Genomic DNA, 22,435 nt, shown 5'->3' on the forward strand with positions numbered 1-22,435 from the left:
GACGTGGAACTTGGAACTCTCACTCCTGTGGGAGGGCCTCTGCACCTTAATTATTCTTCAGCTTGTGGGTTGCCAACCGGGGGGGGGGGGGGGGGCATGGGGCCCAATTATATCATGAGCACGCCCCTTCTACTGTCCTGCTGTGGTTGCCTCTTTATATTTCCAGTTGAAGAAGATCTTTTTTTGCTAGGTTCGTCTTTTTCTCCAATGGTTGTTTAGCAGCCAGTTGTGGTTTTATTGTAGTCATGAGGAGAGGTGAACTCATGGTCCTACTACTCCGCCATTTCGACTGGAAATCCAGGAGACTGTTTCTAAGACTGCTTTTGAAATTAATTTATGCTTGAGAGTCATGACTGAACCTACCACATATGATGGTGAGACTAAGCCAAGGATGGTTATTCCTGTCACGGTCTGGGGAGCACCATATTTGGTGGAGACTATATCTGGCTAAAGAGAATTATTACTAGTACCATGGGGCTCCCTATCCCATACACAAAATCATATTTCATATTCCTAAAATCCCCACTTGGAAATTGCCATAGAGCATAAATTCCAAGGGATTTCTCCAGAACTGAGCACATTCTACAAGCATTTATTTTAATGGAAAGCCAGCAACCTCTCATCTCTAGATGGAAATTTAAACAATCAAGTATTTTAGGTAATTTATATAAAATTTTCTCCAAGCCAGTTTCTCAGCCTGAATAAGTGAATGTGTTCTGTAAAGTGTAAGGATCAAACAAACAAGGTTTACATATATGGCACAGGTTAAATATCTAGTAACTTGCTAAAATATTTTCAGTCTATTTGCAGTAAAAATTTTATTTAAAGGAGAGTAATTCTAATAAAATCTCAGACCCAGAATTAAACTTCTCAGAATAAAACCAATTACATAAAGAAAACATTCATCTGGGTTAATTTGAGGTCACCATTGATTACTCTGGGATGAATGAACCATGATTTTATGCTGCCTGTGGGGAAAAACATGACTTAAGGCTTTTAAATTGGAAAGATGGTGGCAGAGGTTGGAGTAGAAAGGGACTGCTCCTTTCCCATCTCTCTATGAGCCCACGACGATCCTGCGGCTGATGGCTCCAGGCAAGGTATAGATGAAGAGGACCAGGAAGATGATGAGGATGATCAGAATGAAACCGATGATGATGTACTTCTTGTAATTCCTCCAGATAAGGTGGTATATGCACTTGAAGGGGCTCAAGAACCAGGAGAAGGAGGTGTCCGGGCGGCTGAGGAGGAAGCGAGAGAAGAACATGGGAGGGGCTGTGTTGTCAATACATAGGAATCTCAAGACCTCAAGAAGTACTTCCGACGCCCGCTTTCTGGGAGGCCACAAAGAGAGGCCTGGGAATGGGAGGTGCCTTGAAGCAGAAGCAGGCTAACACTGTGGGTGATGATGATTTCTCATCATTTTAAAGGTTGGTCTGGAGGAGGGCGAGAGTCTAGTTAGAACCCAGCCAGAGGTCTGAGGGCCCTCTGTCTGTCGAACCCTGTCTGGCTCAAGCCCCGTCGCTTCCATGAAGCCGGTGCTGATCACCCCAGTTTGTAACGATACCCCTCTTCTTAATTCCTATCTCACCGATCGCTTGACTTAACTCCTTTCTGAACCTACCATATTTGTCTTCCACACTCTGATAATTATTTTATGAGTCTGTGTGTTCTCCCTAAACTGAAAGCTTCTGGCAGGCAGAATTTATGTCTTATATTTCTTGGGTGTTTTTTTTTTTTTTTTTTGAGGTACACATTGCAGCAGCTTAATAAATTTTGAATTAATGAAGCACCCATTATGTTCCTAAAATTATGACAGATGAAAGGGAAGTACAGAGAAGGGCCACTCACTCATATGAGACACTTGGGATCCAGGGAGGCATAAGATTAACATAATTTGAAAGGGTTTGTGTACATATTTCATATCTATATATGTCTACTTTTCAACTGATATATAACCATGGATTAACTTGAATAGGGTGACCGTTTCTGCTAGTAATTCTACTTCTAGAAATTTATTTTATTTTAAAGTAATTTATAAAGAGGAAACATTTTCACTATCTTATAATAATGGGAAAAAGTTTGAAGTAAATTAAATATCCAGTTATGGGGTGGCAACCGACTCAATTACGGGCATCAAGTCTGGACTATTCCACAGCCATTTAAAAAATCCTAATTCTGACAACTATGGCAATGAAGCAAAATTTTCCAGCAAAGGATAAATGAAACATGAAGACAGTTTGTATGCATGAGTAGAGAGAGAATAGAAAAAAAATTCACGTGAAATTCACATGCACATGAAAAAATTAGTAGAAAAAATTATGAAATTATTCTTCAAATGCTTATGTGCTAGTATTATAGAAATGTGCTCTCTCCATTTGCCACAGACTCTGTAATGCTTTTAGAATATTTTTCAATTACAGAAACAAAAAGCTACATGGATTGGATGGTACCTATTGACTGCCTCCTCATCTCTCACTTCTCCCAGAGGGCTCCTCTGGAGAAAGCCTTCATCCTCTGATATGAGGACCACAAAGGGCCTTTCCTGTTTCTGATGCTTCCCCTATGGCTTCACTTACTTGGGCTTAGCCAGGGGCTCTGGTTCCTTTCGGGCTTTTCCAACAGGATTTTTCTCAGCTTCTTCTGCCGTAACAAGGTGGAACTCAGCTTCAACCTTGCCCTACACAAAGACAAAATTCTCAGTTTCTAGTCACAAAGAACTACTGGGGGCAATGCCAACCTTCTAGAAGAAGTGTTATCACATGGGAGGAAATCAGGAAGGATTGACTATCCTGCTGTTTTATTTTGAGGAAATAGCTTTTTAGTCTTGAGATAAGCCATTTTTAGGACAGATAACAAAGGCCCTGAAATGATGTTACTCTTGAAGTTTTGTGACAAGAGAGGGTCCCACAGGTACACAGAGACACACACATACTCAGCCACATGTACTATTAATATCTGCAGGAGTAATATGAATTATAGAACACAGTCATCAGAAAGTGGACTAATTATTTGAGTGGCAGAACCCTTTTGAATCTGACACCGTCTTCTCTGTCAATGACTCTCAAGAGGAGATGGGTGGGTATGGCCCTACATTTGCCAAGTGACTTTTCTGTCATCCTTCCTTGTTTCTGTTGTCCCCTCTAAGTCTTTTGGAATTATCCTTTTATTAGCATTCTCTCTCCTTCTCCTCCCTCAATAAGAAACAGCATCTCTAGTTTGAAAACTGAGTCATAAGCTTCTTCAGATTATTGTGCCAAAGTTAGTGGCAGGGATGTAAGTCTTGGGTTATCAAAGGATGAGACAGGACCTCTGCAAAAGGTGAGAGTCATCCTTTCTTGTTCATTCATTAATTTTGGGGGGCCCCCTATATGCCAGGCACTATTCTAGGCCCCGGGGACTTAACAGTTAAGAAAAATAGGGTCCTTGATCTCCTGGAGCTGCCATTCTTGGTAGAAAACGCCCTGTCTCTCTCCTGCCTCCTTTGGTTTTGTGGCTCAAGATTCAAGGTGATAGGAGGGACACAGAACTGGGAGGAGACTCACTGCAGCAACAAAGTACTTTAGCACCTATGATCGCCGTTAAAGCTTGTCTTTTCTGAATCATATGTGCAGGGGCATTACCTGACTTCTGAGGCAGAGCTGATTTTCTACCCCAGTAAGAAGATCTAAGATTCTGATGAACCAATGGTCTTATGTTAACTTATCTGTTCACCCTGAAAAAGCCAGGACTTCTTAACAGACAGGTTTGATTACTTGCTGTCATGAAAATGTAATCATGGGAGAAAATGAGAAAGAAGTGGAGTATGTGGGGGTGAGGTTGAAGCTGGAGAGGAGAGGCAGTGGCAGGATTGTCTGAATTAGGAGAGAAGTGCAGTGGGCTTTTACTACAAGTGAAGTCATGAGTTCAAATCTAAGTGGTCTCATCCATTCATTAGACTAGTGCCATGACCCAATTCAGAAGGCATTAAATTCCTATGGCCCAGAAATGTTCCTTAAAAATATGCATATATGTACTCTTCAATCCTATTGAGAAATCTTGGCTCCGCAGGCAATGACTTGCACATAAAGGCACTCAGGAAGTATTTGAAAACCAGGAAAGAATCCAAAGCGTCTATCCATTCTTGTCACTCCGCTACACATCTAGCTACAGTACAGTAATAGTAATATAACCCTAACTGTGATTGCAATGATTTATTGAATGCCCATTTGGTCCCAGGTTTGTTCTTTTTATCTATCATCTGTCTATCTATCACAGTAGCAAGCGAAGTAGGTCTCCTTTCTATTGATGGAGAAACGAAGTCATAAAAATCAAATAACTTCCTCAAGGTCACATAGGTAATAAGCCAACCAACTGGAATTTGAACCAAGGTCTGTATGATTCCAAAGCTCATGCTCTTTCCATTATAGTAGGCTGCCTCCCAACTGGGGATGTTAAGAGCATGTACCCCAGAAGGTTGCTTTGAAAAATAAACGCTAGAATACATACACAGTGCTCAACCCAGTGCCTGGTGAATAGTAAACACTTGCACAATTATAGTTGTTAACCTCAACACTGTTTCATGGACAGAAACACATAATTTAACGAGAAATATATTCTGCCCATTCAGAAAATAGCCAGATAAGTCCCACAGACCATATTCCCACAGGAAAAAAAAATGCAAAGGGGAAAAAGAGGCAGAGAATATGAAATGAATTCTGCCTGAGGCACAGGAGTCATGAGTTAATATCATGAAGAACCTTGTCCCCATTGTCACAGCTCTGCCTGAGTGGTCGCAAAGCAGTTCTCTGGTATCACAAAGGCGGCAGGGGGAAGGTGTTTACTGACATATTTTGATAGGCTTTGCTCCTCATTCCATATCTCTCCACACAGAGGGTTCCATGTCCCATTTCAATCATCAGTATTCAACCAAGCACCAAGGAGAGGTCTTAAGCTAATAATATGCTCCAAATGTAACTTGAAATCAGAGCTAGAAAAAGCGGACAGTTTGAGAAACTATCTGTTAACCTAATGACATCTATGGATGGAAGAAAATGATAAGGGAAGGTCCTGAAAAGACTGGCTTTGTTGTATTGCATCCATTGTTTATGGGCTTCAAACCTCACTGAGCCTGGAGAGTGGATGCTGGGGGAGGCTGAGAAGTGACTGTGTTCAGGAAGGACTTGCCTTCTTCAGCGATAACTATTGCTTCCTAAAAGACACCTTGCACTTGCATGAGATGAGGCATTCTCATGCATTAATGGTGGGGATGTACGCTGGCAAACTCCTGTAGGAAGAGGAATACACACATACATACACACATACGTATACATATATACACACATATGTACATGCCCACATACATATGTGTGTGTGAGTGTGTGCGTATTACCATATATAGTCATACCTCTAGACTTGGGAATTCCAATTCTGGGTAGCTAAATTAAGGAAATAATTCAAAACTCAGAAAAAGCTTTAACACACAAAGCATAGTTATTATTTTTTTGCATGTTCAAATTGTCCTGTCTGTCACAATGAGGTGTCCCAGACTTATCTTGCATTTATCTGCCCCAGACCTGGAGTTCACCATTTCTCCAGAGATGCCTGGTTTCTTTTAGTAGGAACTGGTATTTAGAAACCAGGATCTGGGTGCAAGAGGTCTTTTTTGCTACTGAGTGATTATACTTTTTCCTTTCAGTGAACATGGATTTTTAAATTCATAAGTCCATGATGATACAAAGAAAAATAAAGCAAGAGGGGAAAAAAATCTCATTTATCATCACTAGAGGTGATTCTTAACACCAATTCCTGATTCAGAACTTGGTAGATAATGGAGAGAATTAAGTTTATCCTGCATTTTTTTTCTTAGGGGAGGTGGTGACTATGATATATTCCCATTTGATGAGAGAAAGCTCTTTTTAACACATGAATGCTAACTGATAAATGAAAAAAAGAACTATATAATCAGAGACAATAGATAAGAAATAGATCATGGATGGATAGAAAGGTGGATAGATTAGGTAGGTAGGTAGGTATATAGATGGACGAATGGATGGATAGATAGATAAATATGGATGGAAAGAAGGAAGAAAGGGTTAGAAAAATCATTTTGCAGCACCAATGAAATAATTAATCCAGATCATCACTGGGTGAGAAGTGGCGGCAGAGCAGGAATTTTCCACGGTGCCAAACTGTCACCCCACTGGTCACTTGCTAATAGCAAAGGAGAAAATATACCTTCTCTCAATGAAGCGATCTCATGGTCACCAAAGCGGTGAAGTGAGCAAACACAGCCTCACTGCCCATGCGGCCATCCGAGGGCATGTGATTCAGTATGAAGTAAGCAACATCACGTAGTGAGTATGCTTGCCAAAAATGCTCGACCTGAACCTGGTAAAGCTGTTGTACCTAACTTCCAGTTCACGGGAAAAACAGGGTATAGAGAACAAGATGAATTACATCACGAGAAAGCAACCAGATAAATCAGGTGTAGCCTCATCAAATAATGTCCTGTGGGAAAAAATGGGGTGGAGGACTGTTCTAAAATAAGATAGATCAAAGAGCTATAATAAGCAAAAGCAACTTATCAACCATGACTGAACCTTGTTCTTTTTTAAAAACAGCTATAAAATACATTTTGAGGACAATGGGACATCCTTGTTATAGATGAAGAAATGAGTATGATACAGATAATCAAATTATATTAGGCAATAATTATTAAACTACATGTGATGGTGGCACTGTGGTTCTGTATGAGGGTATCCTAACTCTCAGGAGATACATATGGAACTATTTAGGTGTACGGTGTCAGAATGTCTACATTTTACTCTTAAGTGGTTCTGCCTGTGTGTGTGTGTGTGTGTGTGTGTGTGTGTGTACTATATATATGTCACATCCATATATTCACATATATAGACAAAATATAGCAAAATATTGACAAATGTTGAATCTAGATGGTAAATATATAGCTGATCACTGTCCTATTCTTTCCACTTCTCTGCATGCTTAAATTTTTAAAATGAATATATGTTGAGGAAAAATACATAATTAAACTGGTATTTCTATTTTGAGAATACAGAGTTAATAATAATATTCATAATAAAATTTAGGGGAATGCTCATTGTAACACCTTGTAAAGCAAAATGAATAAGGCACTATTTTTAATGTAGCTATACTACGAAATTAACCAAAATCTACGCATGTTGGGACTAGTGAAAACGTTAGCAACAGCTTTCTTTGGGTTATGTGCATATGGATGCTATTTCTTCCTTTCGACATTTTTGTGTCTTTCAAATTTCCTATAAATGCATATTATACACTTTGTCTTAAAAAAAATACCTCCCCTCTCTGCTCCTGGAGAATCTGAATTTGCCACATACTATTTAGATAATTTGTCTGTCTACCAGCCTCTTCAGCTAAGCTGTGAACTTATGGATGGCAAGAATGTGTCTTATTGATGGTTGACCTTCAGCCCCTCGCCTGTGAGTGTCTAGCCATAGTAAATGCTGATGGTTGTTTTTCACACTGAACTGGAGGCAAAGAAACCTCCCTTTTAATTTTAGTTGTTATGCTTTTGGGACATACCTGGGCAACCTAACTGTAGACTTGTGAGATTAACCTGTAAAAGAAACCTGATCTCTATCTCCTAACCGAGTTATTTCTTTAAAGGTTGCTTTTAGTAGGATAATGCACATAAAATCTGTAGATTTCATGAAGAATATGTTTCATGAAGAATATGCTCAATGCATATTCCCTTTCCTTCTCCCAAGGGTACTCATTCTTTTGCAATTGCACTTGGAGCTGTTTTTCACTTAGGAGATAGCCATATTCCACACTAGGAGCTGTGTGATCCAAATATCTAAATTACACTGCTTGGCTATACAGATAAGCAGCTTTAAAAATAAGCCTGGCAGGTGGTAGTGCCCATAAGCAAATCCCTCCTGGCTGCTGGTAATTGGAATAAGAGGATAACAATGTTCTGACTGCTGGCTTCAAGGGACGGGAGGGGAGTTCATACAGAGTTGGAATTAGAAAATGTCTTTACTGGAAGCACATCTTGGAGGTACCCAGTTGAAGCTACTCATTCTATAGACACAGAAACTAAAAATGAATGAACAGAAACCTCAATTAAAATAGAGTTGAGAGGCCAGAAGGAGGTGCTGATAGCAGAGCCCAATGGGAAGAAGAGTTTCTCTTTTCTCCAGCCAATGAGAGACAGTCATGATGCAGCCAATGAAAAGCCATGGACTCTGTTTACTCTAGGGCTCCCAACTTCCTCTTCCCCTCTATAAAAGAGTTCTCCTGTCCATTGTTGCTGGAGGTTTGCCCGTGGCTAGCCATGGTTGCAGACCTCAAATGGCAATTCTTCACTGATCTCAAATAGCTCATTTTTGCTGGAGAAGTAACTGGTAGTCTATTGGATTTAAGTGAGGAAAATAAAAATAAAACCAACCCTGAGACTTGAGGAGGGGAAGTACCTTAGGAAGTGACAGACCCGAGGCTGAGGTTTTCCATTACACTATTTTATCCTGGGATCATCCAACTTTCTACCACGTCTGTAAAGGAGGGACCATCCACCCTCCCTTACAGAGGAGTGACGGTGGCAGAGAGGAGGGGGTGCTGAAAAAAAGAGCAGGAGAAACTTTCTTCCCACTATTTGTGAAAGGTCTGAATTCCTATAGCACGTGACACATAATATGGACCAGGCTGGCAAGGCAGAGAATGGAGTAAATGGCTCTGCTTTCTGCTGTCATCCCCTCAAGGAAGTTTTAAAAGGATAGATCACTTTTTAAATTGAGTCTTGCGTTTGAGGGTGAAGGGATGAAGCAGTTGCATTAAAATGGTACATTAGCCAGGACTTTATGCATAATTTCAAGAAATGTTGGGGAAAAAAATAATGCCAGGGGCATAAGTTCAAGCCAAGAAGATAGAAAACTACCCTGACATAGATCACTATTAAATCAAGGATGGTGAAATATGGAAGTCTTAATGCATTTATAAATTTTTCAAAATTCTTGCTTCTCAGCAGAAACTTTGCCCTGAAGGGCTCTATGACATTTCAAGGCATTTGACTCGAAGTTTACAAAATGACTCATTTAAAGAGCATGAGGTCCCCTGTTTGCCGCCCACCCCCCCTTATCTCCTACAGTTGTCACTTACTGTGAGTTCTTTGCTTTTAGCGAAAGGCCACCAGCCCCGCACACGCTTTTGCTGGAATATGGAAATCTTGCTCTCCTCACTTGCATTTTCAAACTTGGTGAGATCGCAGGCTTTGGCAGACTTAGCTGCTCGGGGGAAGCTATTGAGGTTCATTTCCAGGGAGCCTGTGAAGAGATGCCCTTAACGGTTATAGGAGGGCGTTAAAAGCCATCATCATCCTCATTCACCCACCTGTTCATCCATCCCCTCACCAGTCATTCAGTCAGGACCACATGGGTTCAACAGCATGTGCTAGGTGTTGGGGGCACAAATATGACCAAGGCATGTCTGGTGCATTTAAAGCATTAATAATGTGGCAGCAGGCAGAAGACAAGGGCAGAGCTACCAATATGGAACTTTCAAGCCCTTGTTTCAGGTGTCATCTGCTGCCCCTCTTCTCTGCTCCCTGAGGACCGCCTGGATTACTTGCCTATCCTTTGAGCCTTTCCCTGGCTTGGCACAGATCAGCCGATAAGAACCTTTCCCCCCCCAACACCACTTTGAGTCCACTAAAATCCTCCAGGCCTGGGACTAAGTCTTACTGTCTTGGTAGCTCCTCTCCAGGACTTTAGTGGGCTCTAAACAATGTATTTTCTCTTTCTTTAATTTTTAACAAAATTTTTATATAATTTTTAAAGGTTACTTTCCATTTACAGTTATTACAAAATATTGGCTATATTCCCCTTGAACCCATCTTACACCCAATAGTTTGTACCTCCCACTCCCCCACCCCTATGCTGCCCCTGCCCTCCCACTGGGAACCACTAGTTTGTTCTCTGTATCTGTGAGTCTGCTGCTTTTTTGTTGTAGTCACTAGCTTTCAACAATGTATCTTCAGCGAGTGAATCTAAGGCAGAGTAAGATAGTGCCATGTGAATGTTCTCTCTTCAATAGCCTTTCCCTATTACAAAAGTAGTATTTGTTAACTTGAACATTTAGAGCATGCACATGAGCAAAAAATTAATAGAAACATTTTCTCTAATCTCATCCCCCAAAAGTTGACCATTGCTCTACTTACTAGTTCATACCCTTACGTTAGTCTATCTCTCTGTCTCTTGGGCGATCTCTATCTCTATCTCTTTTTCTTATATAAATGTATTTTTAACCGAAGGGGGATTTTTTTCTGTGCTCTTTTTTCCACTGAGTGCACCCTGCATAACTATCCAAATCATTAAATATTCTAATATTTTTAATGGCGGCAGGGTTATCACTTACTGAATGCTTACTGTGTATGAAGCACTGGCTCCCCTCCCTGACTCAACAGGAGAAATAGAGACTGCAGGAAAGGGAGGGTCTCTCAGTCTTCAGATCTTCCTGGGAGTGTTGAGAGCCAGGCGTCTGAACCTGACCTTGGTGACTGGACCTTAGAAGGTGTCTGGAGCCTCTGAAGCAGTATGCATAAATTCATGCATGTGCGTTTTTCTGAGAAGTGAAACTTTCATTTTCAGTGGGGATCTGAGGCTTTTCTTTGGTCAGCACCAATATATTTTTTTAAGTTTTTAAAAAATTGTTTTGGGGGAGGTAATTAGGTTTATTTTTATTTGTGTATGTGTGTGTGTGTGTGTATATATATATAATTATTTTAATGGAGGTAATGGGGATTGAGCCCAGGACCTCGTGCATGCTAAGCACCTGCTCTACCACTGAGCTATACCCTCCTCCCATTTAAAAAAAATTGCAGTATCACATTTAGAGCTCCCTTCTGAGGCATGTGATACTATTATCCCCATTTTACAACTGAGGTACAGAAGAGACCAGCAATCAGTTCAAAATTCACAGCCTCTTAGCGGTAGAGCAAAGCTCAACATAAGTCTGTTTGAAGATGTATCTTCCACCGTAGGGATGCCCCATAACTTACCGAGCCAATTCCCTAGTAATGGCTATTTGGAGTGTTTCAATATTTTGCTATCATAAGTAGTATCAAGATTATTATCCCTGTGGTTAACTCAGACCAAGCTCTCCAGGAGCTGGGACAAAACCCTTAACATTAATGTGAGCTTGAGGAAGCCAATGGCTTACCCAGAAAGTCATCTGAGGACAGCCTTTCAAAGTCCCAAACCTGGAGCACCAGCACAGCAGGCGTCTTACACTCCGTCTTCTCTAAGGAAAAGATATGCTCCCTCTTGGTGATGACCATTTGCTTCTCGGCTGGGAGATACTGAAATGGAAACAGAAAGCGCCAGTTGAAGTTCCCCTCGCCAGTCAGGGAGTTGTAGTGCACGTCTGTCTCCTGCTTGTCGTCTTCCAAACCCTTTAACCACCTGAGCAAAGACAGAAAAAGAATGAAACACTCAGGGCCCATTATTCAGGCATCAGTATAATCAACAGTGATTTTTAACTAGTTTCCTTGTGGTCATGGATCATGGTTTTAAAATGATGATATAAGTTCGATTCGGATGGAAGTGTCCATTGAATCTGAAAGAGGTAAATCAGGATCGAAGGGTCTGAACCAGAAACAAGACTCTCATTCTAAGTCAGGTTGGGGAACTGCCTTCAGTTGTCCTTGGGCAGATCTGAAGCCCCATGCAGTAAGGAGGGAAAAATGCAGGAAATGTGAAATGAAAGTATAGTCTATTTCCTCTGACCCTGGGAGCCTTCTGTGCAAGGGGTGCCATTTCTGCACCCACTACATTGAGGCCTCTAAAGCTGGCCTGGTTTAGACCCGTGACATCAAGCCTGTAATTGACCTCCTCCCCTCTGGTTCTGGGCCTCAAAGACCCAGTAGGCCTGTATCAGTGTGGCGTGTGGGGTAGGAGAGTGACTGCACCCACCTGGCTCTACCCCTTACTAACTGTGCAGCCACAGATAAGTTATGTAACCTCTCTGTGCCTCTGTTTCATCTGGAAAATGGAAGCAATGACAGTATCTAGTTCATAGGAATTCTAAGGAATTATATGAGATAATAGATGTAGAATGCTTTGCATACTCCAAGTGATCTATTGTGTTCATTATCTGGTCTTTCTCATCCATGCCCGCTATAAAGTAAGCTACAGCGAATACATCTCCTCCTAGTACTTTACTCATAGTGAATTAATTATTGAGAAAATAGGGACTTCTAATTCAAGCTAACTGATAATGCCAAACCACTTGTTTTCTGAAAGCCGATCGCCCTCCCCCCATCCCAACCCACCCTGGGGCAGTGGGAGTAAGGATCCTTCTCTCCCCAGAGGAGTGGTACCACCTGGGGTATGGACACAATTATTCAGCTAAAGATGGTGCTTGGTCAACCAATAGATGTGTGGTGTCTGGTATGAGGCAAGGAGTGAGCTCAATGCTAGGGGAGTGGCGGGGAGCAAACAGAGATGGTTCTTGCCTTCATGGAGCTACAGTCATGGAGGGAAGAGGATGGTGGGATTTCAATGGCCCCAGCAAGAGATGGCGGAGGAGAAGACAGTGATGGTGGTGTGGTGAAGAGGGAGAGAATGGATGGAGCTGACAGCTATTTGGGTGGGTGAACAAGACGTATTGGCAGATTAGAAATGGGAGTGTCAGTGAGGAAGAAGGTATCAAAGAGATACCAAGACAAGACTGAGATGAGTTTCCTGCTTCTGAGATGAGTTTTATCTGAGGGTACATGTTTACATCACTTTTGTTTCTGATTACCTGCCACCTCATCTCCCTCCCTGACTAGGGGCTGAAAGAAAGCCTACAAAGGCATTTGTATTATAGCCAAGATACAAGAGAGAGAGACAAAATGCTTAGTTTCCTGAGTCCTAGGTTGGTTTCTGTTTTCAATCAGTAAAACTAGCAAACAGGAAGGTGTAAATTTTAGCTTTTGTTTTGGGCTTATAATTTTTCTTAACACCTAACCTTTCATCAATAGAACTATACCTCGATAGTTCCTTCTGGTGTAAGGGTATTTGGAATGTCACTTAAAAAGTTTACGCATCTACCATTTAACTGAAAGAGATGTTTATATAATAAGATTCCCTCACAAAAATGTTTTCATGAGATAATCGTTCTTAGCATAATGACTAAGACAAATATCTGACAAAGAAAGTGACCTTATCTAAGAAGGCTAAGTAAGATGGACTCCTTCTGTGGTATGTGGGTGGAGGATCTTCCCCAAAGCATAGGTTTACTTGGGGGATTAAAGAGGTGAGGACGGGAAGGAAAGGGAGGCTGTTGATGATCTTACCCTTTAACATAAATATCACTTGATTTTTGTCCTGTGAAGATATTCTCATCCTCTAAAATGACATCTTCTGTGTTCCAGATGGTTACTCTCAGTTCATATCTGGCAAAAGGGAAAGCAGACTTAGGTTGAAGACCTTGAAAGCTGAGTCTCTTGGTGTCTGTGTGATTCTGGTATTGCTTTGAATCCATAAACTTCCTCAATTTACCACGTTCAAAAATATCAGTACTTAAAGTCATCGTTCTATCAAAACCAAGTGTCCCAGCTGAAATCACCAGGGACATGAACTTCTCGGAGCAGATCCTCCTTCCATTAACCAACATTTTTCAGAATGCTGAAGAATGTTGAAACTCAGTGGCTCCTACCACAAGACAGGGGCCGCCATTTCAATCACCACCTCAATGACTTATCACCACCACTCAGCCCCTCCTGTAATTGGCGGCCAGGTGGAAAGTGAGGCATGATTAGCAGGTGTCAATTGGCCAATGTCATGTACCAGACACCTGATCAAAGGTCACGATCTTTTAGTCTGCAACCATGCTCTCTTTCCTTGAACGTGGGGCTTCAGCTTACTCACCCTTTGGGTTTCCTTGGCGAAATGTCAACAGGAGGGCCAGGCTGAGGCATGTCTTTGGGAAACATGTCCACCCACATCTGCAGGCGGCCCTTGTTAAGAAAAGAAGACATTCGTTAGCTTCTTTTTTTTGGCAGGGGGTTGGTGGTTACCACATTGACAACTGACTGTTCATGGTTTTAACAGATCCCTTTCCTAGAAAATGGATATTAGGTACATATAATACAATATATGGATATTATCCATGTTATATTTAGAATATTTGTTGACAAAGACAGAACTTATATTTTATTAAAAATTAGAGCATATATCAAGAGGAAGGGAAGGATTAACAACACTTTACTACTTGAGAACCTTGAGAACCTACTATGTGTAGACACAGTGTTATGCACTTGAAAAGCATGCGCTCATTCATTCTCCCAATATCCCCATTAGGTAGATGTTGCCACTCCTACTTGGCAAATGAGAAAATATCTTGCCCATGGGGCTTTGGTTATTTAAAAAAAAAAAAAAGAGAATTTCCATGAGAAGGGACAATGTAAGCAGAGTCAGTGTTTTGGAAAAGAAGAGCCAATTCAATGGAGGATTATATTCCAAGGTTTCTGCAAAGAGTCATTTACATGCACCTTTAATCAAGAAGTCACATCTGAAGATAAAGTGAAGGATAACAGTGCACAAAAGATTTCAAACATCTGGTGGTAAATCTTAGGAAATAATCATAAGCTCCTACAGCTGATGAAAGTTTATCCTTCCAAGACGTTCCCTGACACATGCTATCATGAAGTTCATGCCCCAGCACTGGGGGGATAGCAGTGTGGGTGTTCCTGGCCTATTACAGCCAAGCTCCTGTGCTTTGTCCAAGTTACACAGTGAATGGGTCCAGAGCTGGGAAGGGACTTAGACTGTCTGGGTTAAATCCCAGCTCTACCACTTACCAGCAGAGTAACTTGGAGCCAGTTACTTAAACACTCTGAACCTCAATTCTTCAGCTTAAAAGTCAGGATCATAATAATTCCATCATGCAGCTGTGTTAAGAAATGAGGGTAAGGTGACCCACACACTCCTGTTTGTCTAGGAAAATCCTGGTGTGTGTCTCTTGTATCAGCTTAATTATTAATAGTGTCCTTTTTCACTCTCAGAATGGCCACAATTTGGATAAATAAATCAATGGCCATCCTAATGAGGCGAGATGATTATGTAAAGGGCCTAGGACATCAAAGGCTTTTAGCTAAAGTTTGTCTTCTCTTCCCTTCTAATTTGTAACCCAGATCTCTATTTTTCCCATGCAGCTTTTTCTTGCCAGTTCTTCAAGGCAAGCCTCCATCTACTGCTTCTCTGGGAAAACTAGTGGGCTGTGTGGTTACTGATAGATTTTGGACAAGGTCTTGGCCATATCAGATGGGTTTTGAAGTTTCTCAAATGTCAGGATTCTTCTGAAAGAGTTGGCTAACTCAAATCATAAAAAGGAAAAAGCAGTAAATCCAACTCTGACTTTAGGGAAGTTTCTCAACCTCAGTGTTGTTTTGGGCTGAATAACTCTTTGATGTGGGATGTTGTCTTTTACAGAATAGGATGTTCAGCAGCATCTCTGGCCTCTACCCAGTAGCCACCATTAGCTGCCCTACCCACCCAAAGATATTTCAGACACTGCTGAATGTCCGGGGTAGCAGGGGCAAGGTTGTCCCTGGTTGAAAACCATTGCTATGGGGTGCACAAGATCCACTTTCAGAGGAGAAGTCACATTCCTCAAGGATGCACACTCCCACTGGGACCAGAACTGTTTTGGCCTCTACCTGCTCCATTCCTGGCTTATCCTTGTGGTAGAGTGGCCGAGTTTCTATGTGCTCAGGAACCAGCCTACACCCAACCTCCGGGATATCTTCCCATGAGTGTAAAACCCTGAGGGCCAAGTGCTCATAAGACTCCACCGTCTCATCTGCATGGAAGAGAGAAAAACAGAGACTTGTCAGATGTGCGCTCCTGTAAGGGGACAGTGATGGGCTGTGAGGTGTGTTTTTAAACACTCCCTTAAAGGTTCATTTCAATATAGCAAGGACCAGGGAGAGAGAATAGACAGTAAGAGAGAAACAAGACAAAGAGAGACTGGAAGGAGGTGGGGAGTAGAATGGTGGGAAGGGGAGACAGGTGGAAAGTTGAGAGAGTGGGAAATGAGATAGGTCGACAAGAAGACCTGGAGAGCAGTCAGGGTCTTGGTGTACGTATGCGACTCCCTTCAGAGTCTATGAATCACAAGTTTGGCTTCAAGGGACTAGAGAGAGTATGTGTCCTGGAGACATAAAACTGTTTGCACCACAGTGAGAGAGGGCGTGGGGGACCAGGGTGGCCCTAAGCAACGTGGTAAAACAGGCACAATATGTGCCCATGGGTGTCTTCTGTCTCTTCTCATCATTGCTTGGGATTTCTCTCCTACCAACACCCACTCACAGAAATGATTCTCTGATCTGTCACTTCCCCCCAAAAGGCAGTAATTCATGACAAAAAAAACTATCAGTAGAAATAGTACTCGCCAACAAGACAAAAGCTGTTGAAAGAATAAAACCTACTTGACACAGTTGAGAATGGCCTAATTTGACACAGGAAAAGTTGAACCTGGTTTTTCAAAAAAGTCCACAAAAGAAATCTCCCAATAGCAATAATTACGGTCAGTACTAGTTGATATGGATCAACAAGAAATCAGTGAACTAAATCTCTGTCATAAAGTTTCATCAGTCAAGAACTGATCTTGACGAACATAATTTTAGATTTTTGGTGGGCAAATAGATTGTTTAATCATGAAATGTAGACTACTGACCAAGGGACTAAATTGGCTTCAGAGTATATTGTGATAAAGTATTTTTCTCAACAGAAATTCATCAATATCATTAATACACTATCTAAATGTCAACAACCCTGCATGCACGAACCTCTAAGAGGTTCTTGGGGTCAAAAGGACAAGGTAAAAAGAAACCCTGGTGTCAAAGTGGGGAGATCAACATAGTCTAAAAACGTCCTGTAGCATTTACTTAACTGGGGTTTATTGCATCAGAAGCACTGCCCCACGTATAGGCAATTTTTGAGCATCAAATGGACAGGGGTGGCAGTATAAGAATTGTTCTGTATCATTAAAGTAAAGGTGACTTTTTTTCCTCATCCTAAATTTAGGAAAGCCTATCTGGGATCTTCCTATGTTGCTTATATGAAAAATCTATTTCTTGGTGTTGAAATAGGAGAGTTGTTGGTATAACACTTATGGGGGTAATTTGGGCTGTGTCCAATTGGTTATTTTATGTAATATTCATTTTAAGATATTGTCTACCTTCTGACACAATTCTTCTTGCATGACGTGTAGTGTAGAGGCATCAGAAATATGCAAAAATATGTGTAAGCAGGTTCACAGTGGTGGTAAGTGTCACTACAAAATCTGGACACAATGTGAATAAATGTCACAGCCATAAAATAGAATATTATCAAGGATCATTTCAAAGAACAAAGGAGAATTGTCATGATCTATTGGAAAGAGAAAAGGCAGAGTATGAGACTATATGCTAGATGTTAAACCATGTAAAAACGTGACATTCTGTGTGCACACACACCACACACTGTAAAGAAATATAGCAGCGTGCACCATGCTTATCTCTGCACTGGGGGACTACGAGTAATTTCATCCACCTCCTTACTCTTCCATTTTTTCTGCCATGAGCATGCATTACTTTTACCATAGATGACCATTGTCTCCAGTCATCACCACCACTAGAAGCAGGCTTTACAGAAGAAAGCCACATCAGCAGGATATGTCATGGGGACTTACCAGTGTCCTCCTCAGTGAAGACCGTTTTTCCAGAGAAGACCTGGCTTCCTATCTGTATTTTCCCAGGGCGAAAGTAGGGCCCATCCAGCTTGTTGTCTTTGCAGAGCTTGGTGAGGATTTCAGTGGGCTTGGACGTGTCCCTCCAGGCGTTGTATCCTTCTCTGAAAAGTGGAGGAAGAGCAGAGGGTGAGGCCTGACCTCCCGGGAGCCACAGCCGAGGTCCCTATAAATGCGCTGCTTAAGTACGAGCGAGTGTGCTTTCCTTCAGGTTTAACTTGACGTTCTGTATGCTTGGGGCTAGTGTTTTCATTTTTGTTTTGTTTTTGGTTTCTCTTTTCTGGTCAAAACCTCTGTATATGTATGCTTGTAAGAAAGGCAGGACCTGCTTTGCAGGTAGGTTTAGTTTTTTTGTTTTTTTGTTTTTTTAAAGAAATGCACCCTAAAAAAAAAACCAAAACTGAAGTGAAATTCACATAACAAAATTGACCATTTTAAAGCTGACCACTTTGCTGGCATTTGGTACATTCACATTATCGTGCAACCACCACGTCTATCTAGTTCCCATTTTCATCACCCCAAAAGAAAACCCAACACCCATTAAGCACTAACTCCTCATTCCCCCGCCCTACACAACCTTTGGAAATCACCAGTCTGCTTTCTGTCTCTACGGACTTCTCTGCAGGTCGTTTTTGTTTTGTTCTGTTCTGTCCCTAACAGAACAGCTACTTATTCTAACAGGAAAGCCTAACTCATCCCTTCAGTTTCTCTGCTTCTTTCTTCCTTTCTCCTCCTCTGCCAAAAATCATAGGTAGACTCATGTGATTTTACTCACAGGCAGGAAGCCTTGAGGTGCCATTTCTCTAATTGGTGGTGAGTTTCTAAATCTTTCCAAACCCTTCTTCCCTTAAAAACTGGCTGTTTGGTTAAAAATTATTAACTTGCAATGAAATGCTCCCTGGGACACTGGATTCATCAGAATCTAATTTAAGTATTTAAACAAACCAGAACATAAAGCAGTTTTGCTACATTGGGCCAGTGATATGAGGATTCTGAAAAGATCATCCAAGCCATGCTCAGAGCCATATACATAGGCTTCCCCAGAAACAGGTGCTCTTGTCTATTTTTAAAACTTCAGTGAACAAAGGTTACAACTTCCCTGACTAACCTATTCTGGTCCCTGTTATTTCCACTGTCAGGAAATTCTTCTGAACAAAAGATGCCCCATATTTGCCGGTGACTTCCTTTCCTGACTTCAGAGTGAGCACAGCTAATCGTTCTCTGAATGGTACCCTCTCAGGTACCTGAGAATGATGTAAAGACCCTCAGGAGGCTTATACGTTCACTAGGGTCCCAAAACTGATCTGGCTTTCTGGGCTCAAAGAAGAACAGGCCAGCAGGAGAGACTCATTGAAAATCATGCCATGGAGGAAATAAATGCTCAGACTATGTTAATGAAAGTTTAATTTGGTCCAATCCTTCTGGAGAACCATTTGGACATATGTATTAAAAGTCTTTAAAGTGTGCATTCCTTTTAATGGAATTTATTCCTTTTAATGGAATAAATCCATGTCTCTGGATGAATACTGAATGAATTATCAGAGGGGTTTGTGATGGCTTTTGTATGGTAATGCTCACAGCAGCAATATTTCTAACAGAATAAAGAAGACAAATATAAATGTCCTAAAGCTCTGGAAGGCAAATTGGTTATATCGTTTTATAATAATTTCATACAATGGAACACCACAGAGCTATTAAAATAATAATTGATGGTGTGATAGAATACTTATAATACAGGGGTAAAAATGCAACAAGAAGCTTACAAACTTGCATGGATATTGTGAGTCCAACTTTGGCAGAAAATAGCATCAAAAAAATACTAACAGGAAATATATCAGAATTTTTTTACATCAGTTATCTCTATGGAAAATAATTTGAGAATTATTTTGTATTTTCTGTATTTCCTAAATTTTCTACAATGAATCTATATTACTTAATATTCCGAAAAGATATTTCTAAAATTACACCACGGAAATCTAATGGATGTTTTTATATTTTCCTAGTTGATATTTGTAAGAGGTTTTCTTTTTCAGGCATCAAATATATCGCACTTAAAAAAATAAAGCTGGTAATCTGCATTTTTAAATTAAGCAGAATTCAAAATCTTTATAAACAGAGAGACAGTTGGACCTGCTCCTCCCTCACATGTAAGATGGGGATAACACTTCAATGGGTTTTGAGAGAATTAAATGAAATACTCCATGTAAAGTGCTTTGTATGAGTGTTAGTTGTAATTAACTAGGATATTGGCATTTATGTGACATTAATTATTCTTGTAGCATCATTCTCCACTGGGAACTCTGCCTACCAGGCCCAGCTGATGGAGTGAACAAATACAATCCAGCTTTTAACTCTTGAAGAACCTGCCCTGGTATCCAAATCAACACCACCTCCCCGATCCCAAATACCCTCAAGTGCAGTGAGCAGTTTCCCCAAACCTGCCCTGCTGCCATGGAGCCCATCTGAGATATTAAAGCTGAGCCTTGACTGGCCTTCCCAGTGCATGGGCTGCATCCTCAGAACACCGACAGCATCTCTACCAGAGGAAGACTTACATCTCGTACTGATTCTGCAAGCCACAGATGGCTCGGTGTTTGCTGTAGAAGCGGTTCTCCAGGTCAATCCTGGTCTCGCCAATGAGGTCATCTGTCCCGATCATGTCATGGTCGTAGATCAGCACAGAGAGCAGGGACTCCTTTGGGAACGTGGCCTGGATCTCAAATGACCTGCCATCCAAGCAGAGGCTTTAGGAGCATCAACGTTTGGAGATACAGGAAACTTCTCCCTGTTTCACTTTTTGCCTGCCTATAGTTCATACGAACTCAGTAAACAATCAGCAACCTAGTTAATACTTAATGGATATTTATCTGGTTTAATTTTTCATTGAGATACAAATAATTTCCAATTCTTATGTCAACTTCCCGTAGCCAATCATCTCTTTCGTGGGCCACATCTTGCAACCTTCAACTAGGGTCATAGCAAGATGAAGAAGAAAATCATTGGAACTTGGTCTCAGACAGGACTGGTTTCCAATCTCCATTTTTGAATCAGCATCTCTCTGGTTGTAAAACTTTGGGGAACTTATTTAATCCCTCTCAGCTTCTTTATGTGTAAATGAGGATAAATCTATATTCTTTATATTAATAACACGGTGGTTAAATGTGATATTGTTTATTTAATGCACACAGTTTACTTCCAGGCATTTAACTGGTGCCCAATAAATTGCCATTCCCTTTCCCCTCCATTGTTGCTTCATCAGGGAATACCAGCTGGGTTTATTTGAAATGAAAATCCTATTGAAGATGGAAAACATAAGAGTGCAGAATTATAAGACTGGAATTCACAACCAACACCACAGAAATACAAAAAAAAAAGAAAATAAGAGAACACTATGAACAATTAAATGGCAATAAATTGGACAACCTAGAAGAAATGGACAAGTTTCTAGTAACATACAGTCCACCAAAACTAAATCAAGAAGAAATAGATAATCTGAACAGACTAATCACTAGAAGTGAAATAGAATCAGCAATTAAAAAAAAATCTCCCTGCAAACAAAAGTCCAGGACCAGATGGCTTTCACTGGGGAATTCTATCAAACATACAAAGAAGAGCTCATACTGATCCTTCTCAAATTCTTCCAAAAGATTGAAGGGGAGAGAACACTCCCAAACTCATTCTATGATGCCACCATCACCCTGATACCAAAGCCAGACAAAGACATTACCAAAAAAGAAAACTATAATCCAATATCACTGATGAACATAGATGGAAAAATCCTCAACAAAATATTAACAAACAGAATCCAACAACACATATAACCAGCAGGGGTGCTGGCCAGCTCCAGTGATCCTAACTGAGGCAGCTCTAGCAGGCTAGGGAAATGGCTCTGCAGAGGAGAAATTCATTTCTTCCATCTGAAAACATAGTATTCACTCCCTGGAGCTCCAAGATTTAGATTTGAAGCTAATTGATATTCTAGAGGCATCTCACCAGCAAGCCCCCAGCTGCTTATCACTGAGCTTGGCCATCAACACGCTGCTGCACCAGGGAAGGACTTATTAAGTGCTTAACTGCCCCTGGCAACCATGATAGAGGGCAGAGGGCTCCACTGCTCTGATCCATCTCCCTGAGTTGTGTGCTGTCCTGAATTTTCATTAGAGCTGTCCTTAGAAAAACTACCAAAAACTTCTGGTCACTCAGAGAAAAGCTAAGCTTATACCAATGTGGTTGTCAATGAGATAGGATCTCTAGATACAACGTTGGTTTGAGAAAAGAGAAGGCATCATGAAACAGGTAAAAACTGAGCTTTGTACAAACATTCAGTACCTCTAAGCTTCAGAGCAAAGATGTCCCATTATTTCTTTGTTCATTCATTCATTCTTTTGTTGAACCATTTGTTCATCTGACAATTTATGACACATCCACCATGTGCCAGGCACTGTGATTAATGAGAAAATGAGGAACCACCAAAGTCTTCAGACATGTATCCCCTTAGGATGATGCAGAGTGACAGGGTCCCGCGAAGTCCCACTGAAACCTGACTGAAGGGTTGTTTGTCCATCTGCAATTCTACAAATGCTTAATGAGCATCTTCTCTGTGCCATACTCTGTCCTAGGTGCTGAAGGTGCAGCACTGAACAGACTAGACAAAGTCCCTGCTTGAATGGAGCTTACATTCTAG

General features: G+C 41.1%; 1 protein-coding gene across 1 annotated transcript in view; it reads right to left on the minus strand.

Moving 5' to 3' along the window:
- Nucleotides 1-916: 916 nt before the first annotated feature.
- Nucleotides 917-22,435, minus strand: part of FER1L6 (fer-1 like family member 6) — a 96,843-nt gene continuing 75,324 nt past the window's right edge. Inside the window, exons 32-40 of the mRNA XM_010988770.3 lie at nt 20,307-20,477; nt 17,695-17,855; nt 15,680-15,822; nt 13,890-13,978; nt 13,316-13,414; nt 11,197-11,438; nt 9,139-9,302; nt 2,580-2,680; nt 917-1,241 (exon numbers count right to left, since the gene is read on the minus strand). Of these exons, the coding sequence (XP_010987072.3) occupies nt 1,058-1,241; nt 2,580-2,680; nt 9,139-9,302; nt 11,197-11,438; nt 13,316-13,414; nt 13,890-13,978; nt 15,680-15,822; nt 17,695-17,855; nt 20,307-20,477 (1,354 nt within the window). The 3' untranslated portion in view covers nt 917-1,057. The remainder of the gene's footprint in view (nt 1,242-2,579; nt 2,681-9,138; nt 9,303-11,196; nt 11,439-13,315; nt 13,415-13,889; nt 13,979-15,679; nt 15,823-17,694; nt 17,856-20,306; nt 20,478-22,435) is intronic.

Source organism: Camelus dromedarius, chromosome 20 (genome assembly GCF_036321535.1).
Source record: "Camelus dromedarius isolate mCamDro1 chromosome 20, mCamDro1.pat, whole genome shotgun sequence".
In the NCBI taxonomy this organism is placed as follows: domain Eukaryota; kingdom Metazoa; phylum Chordata; class Mammalia; order Artiodactyla; family Camelidae; genus Camelus; species Camelus dromedarius.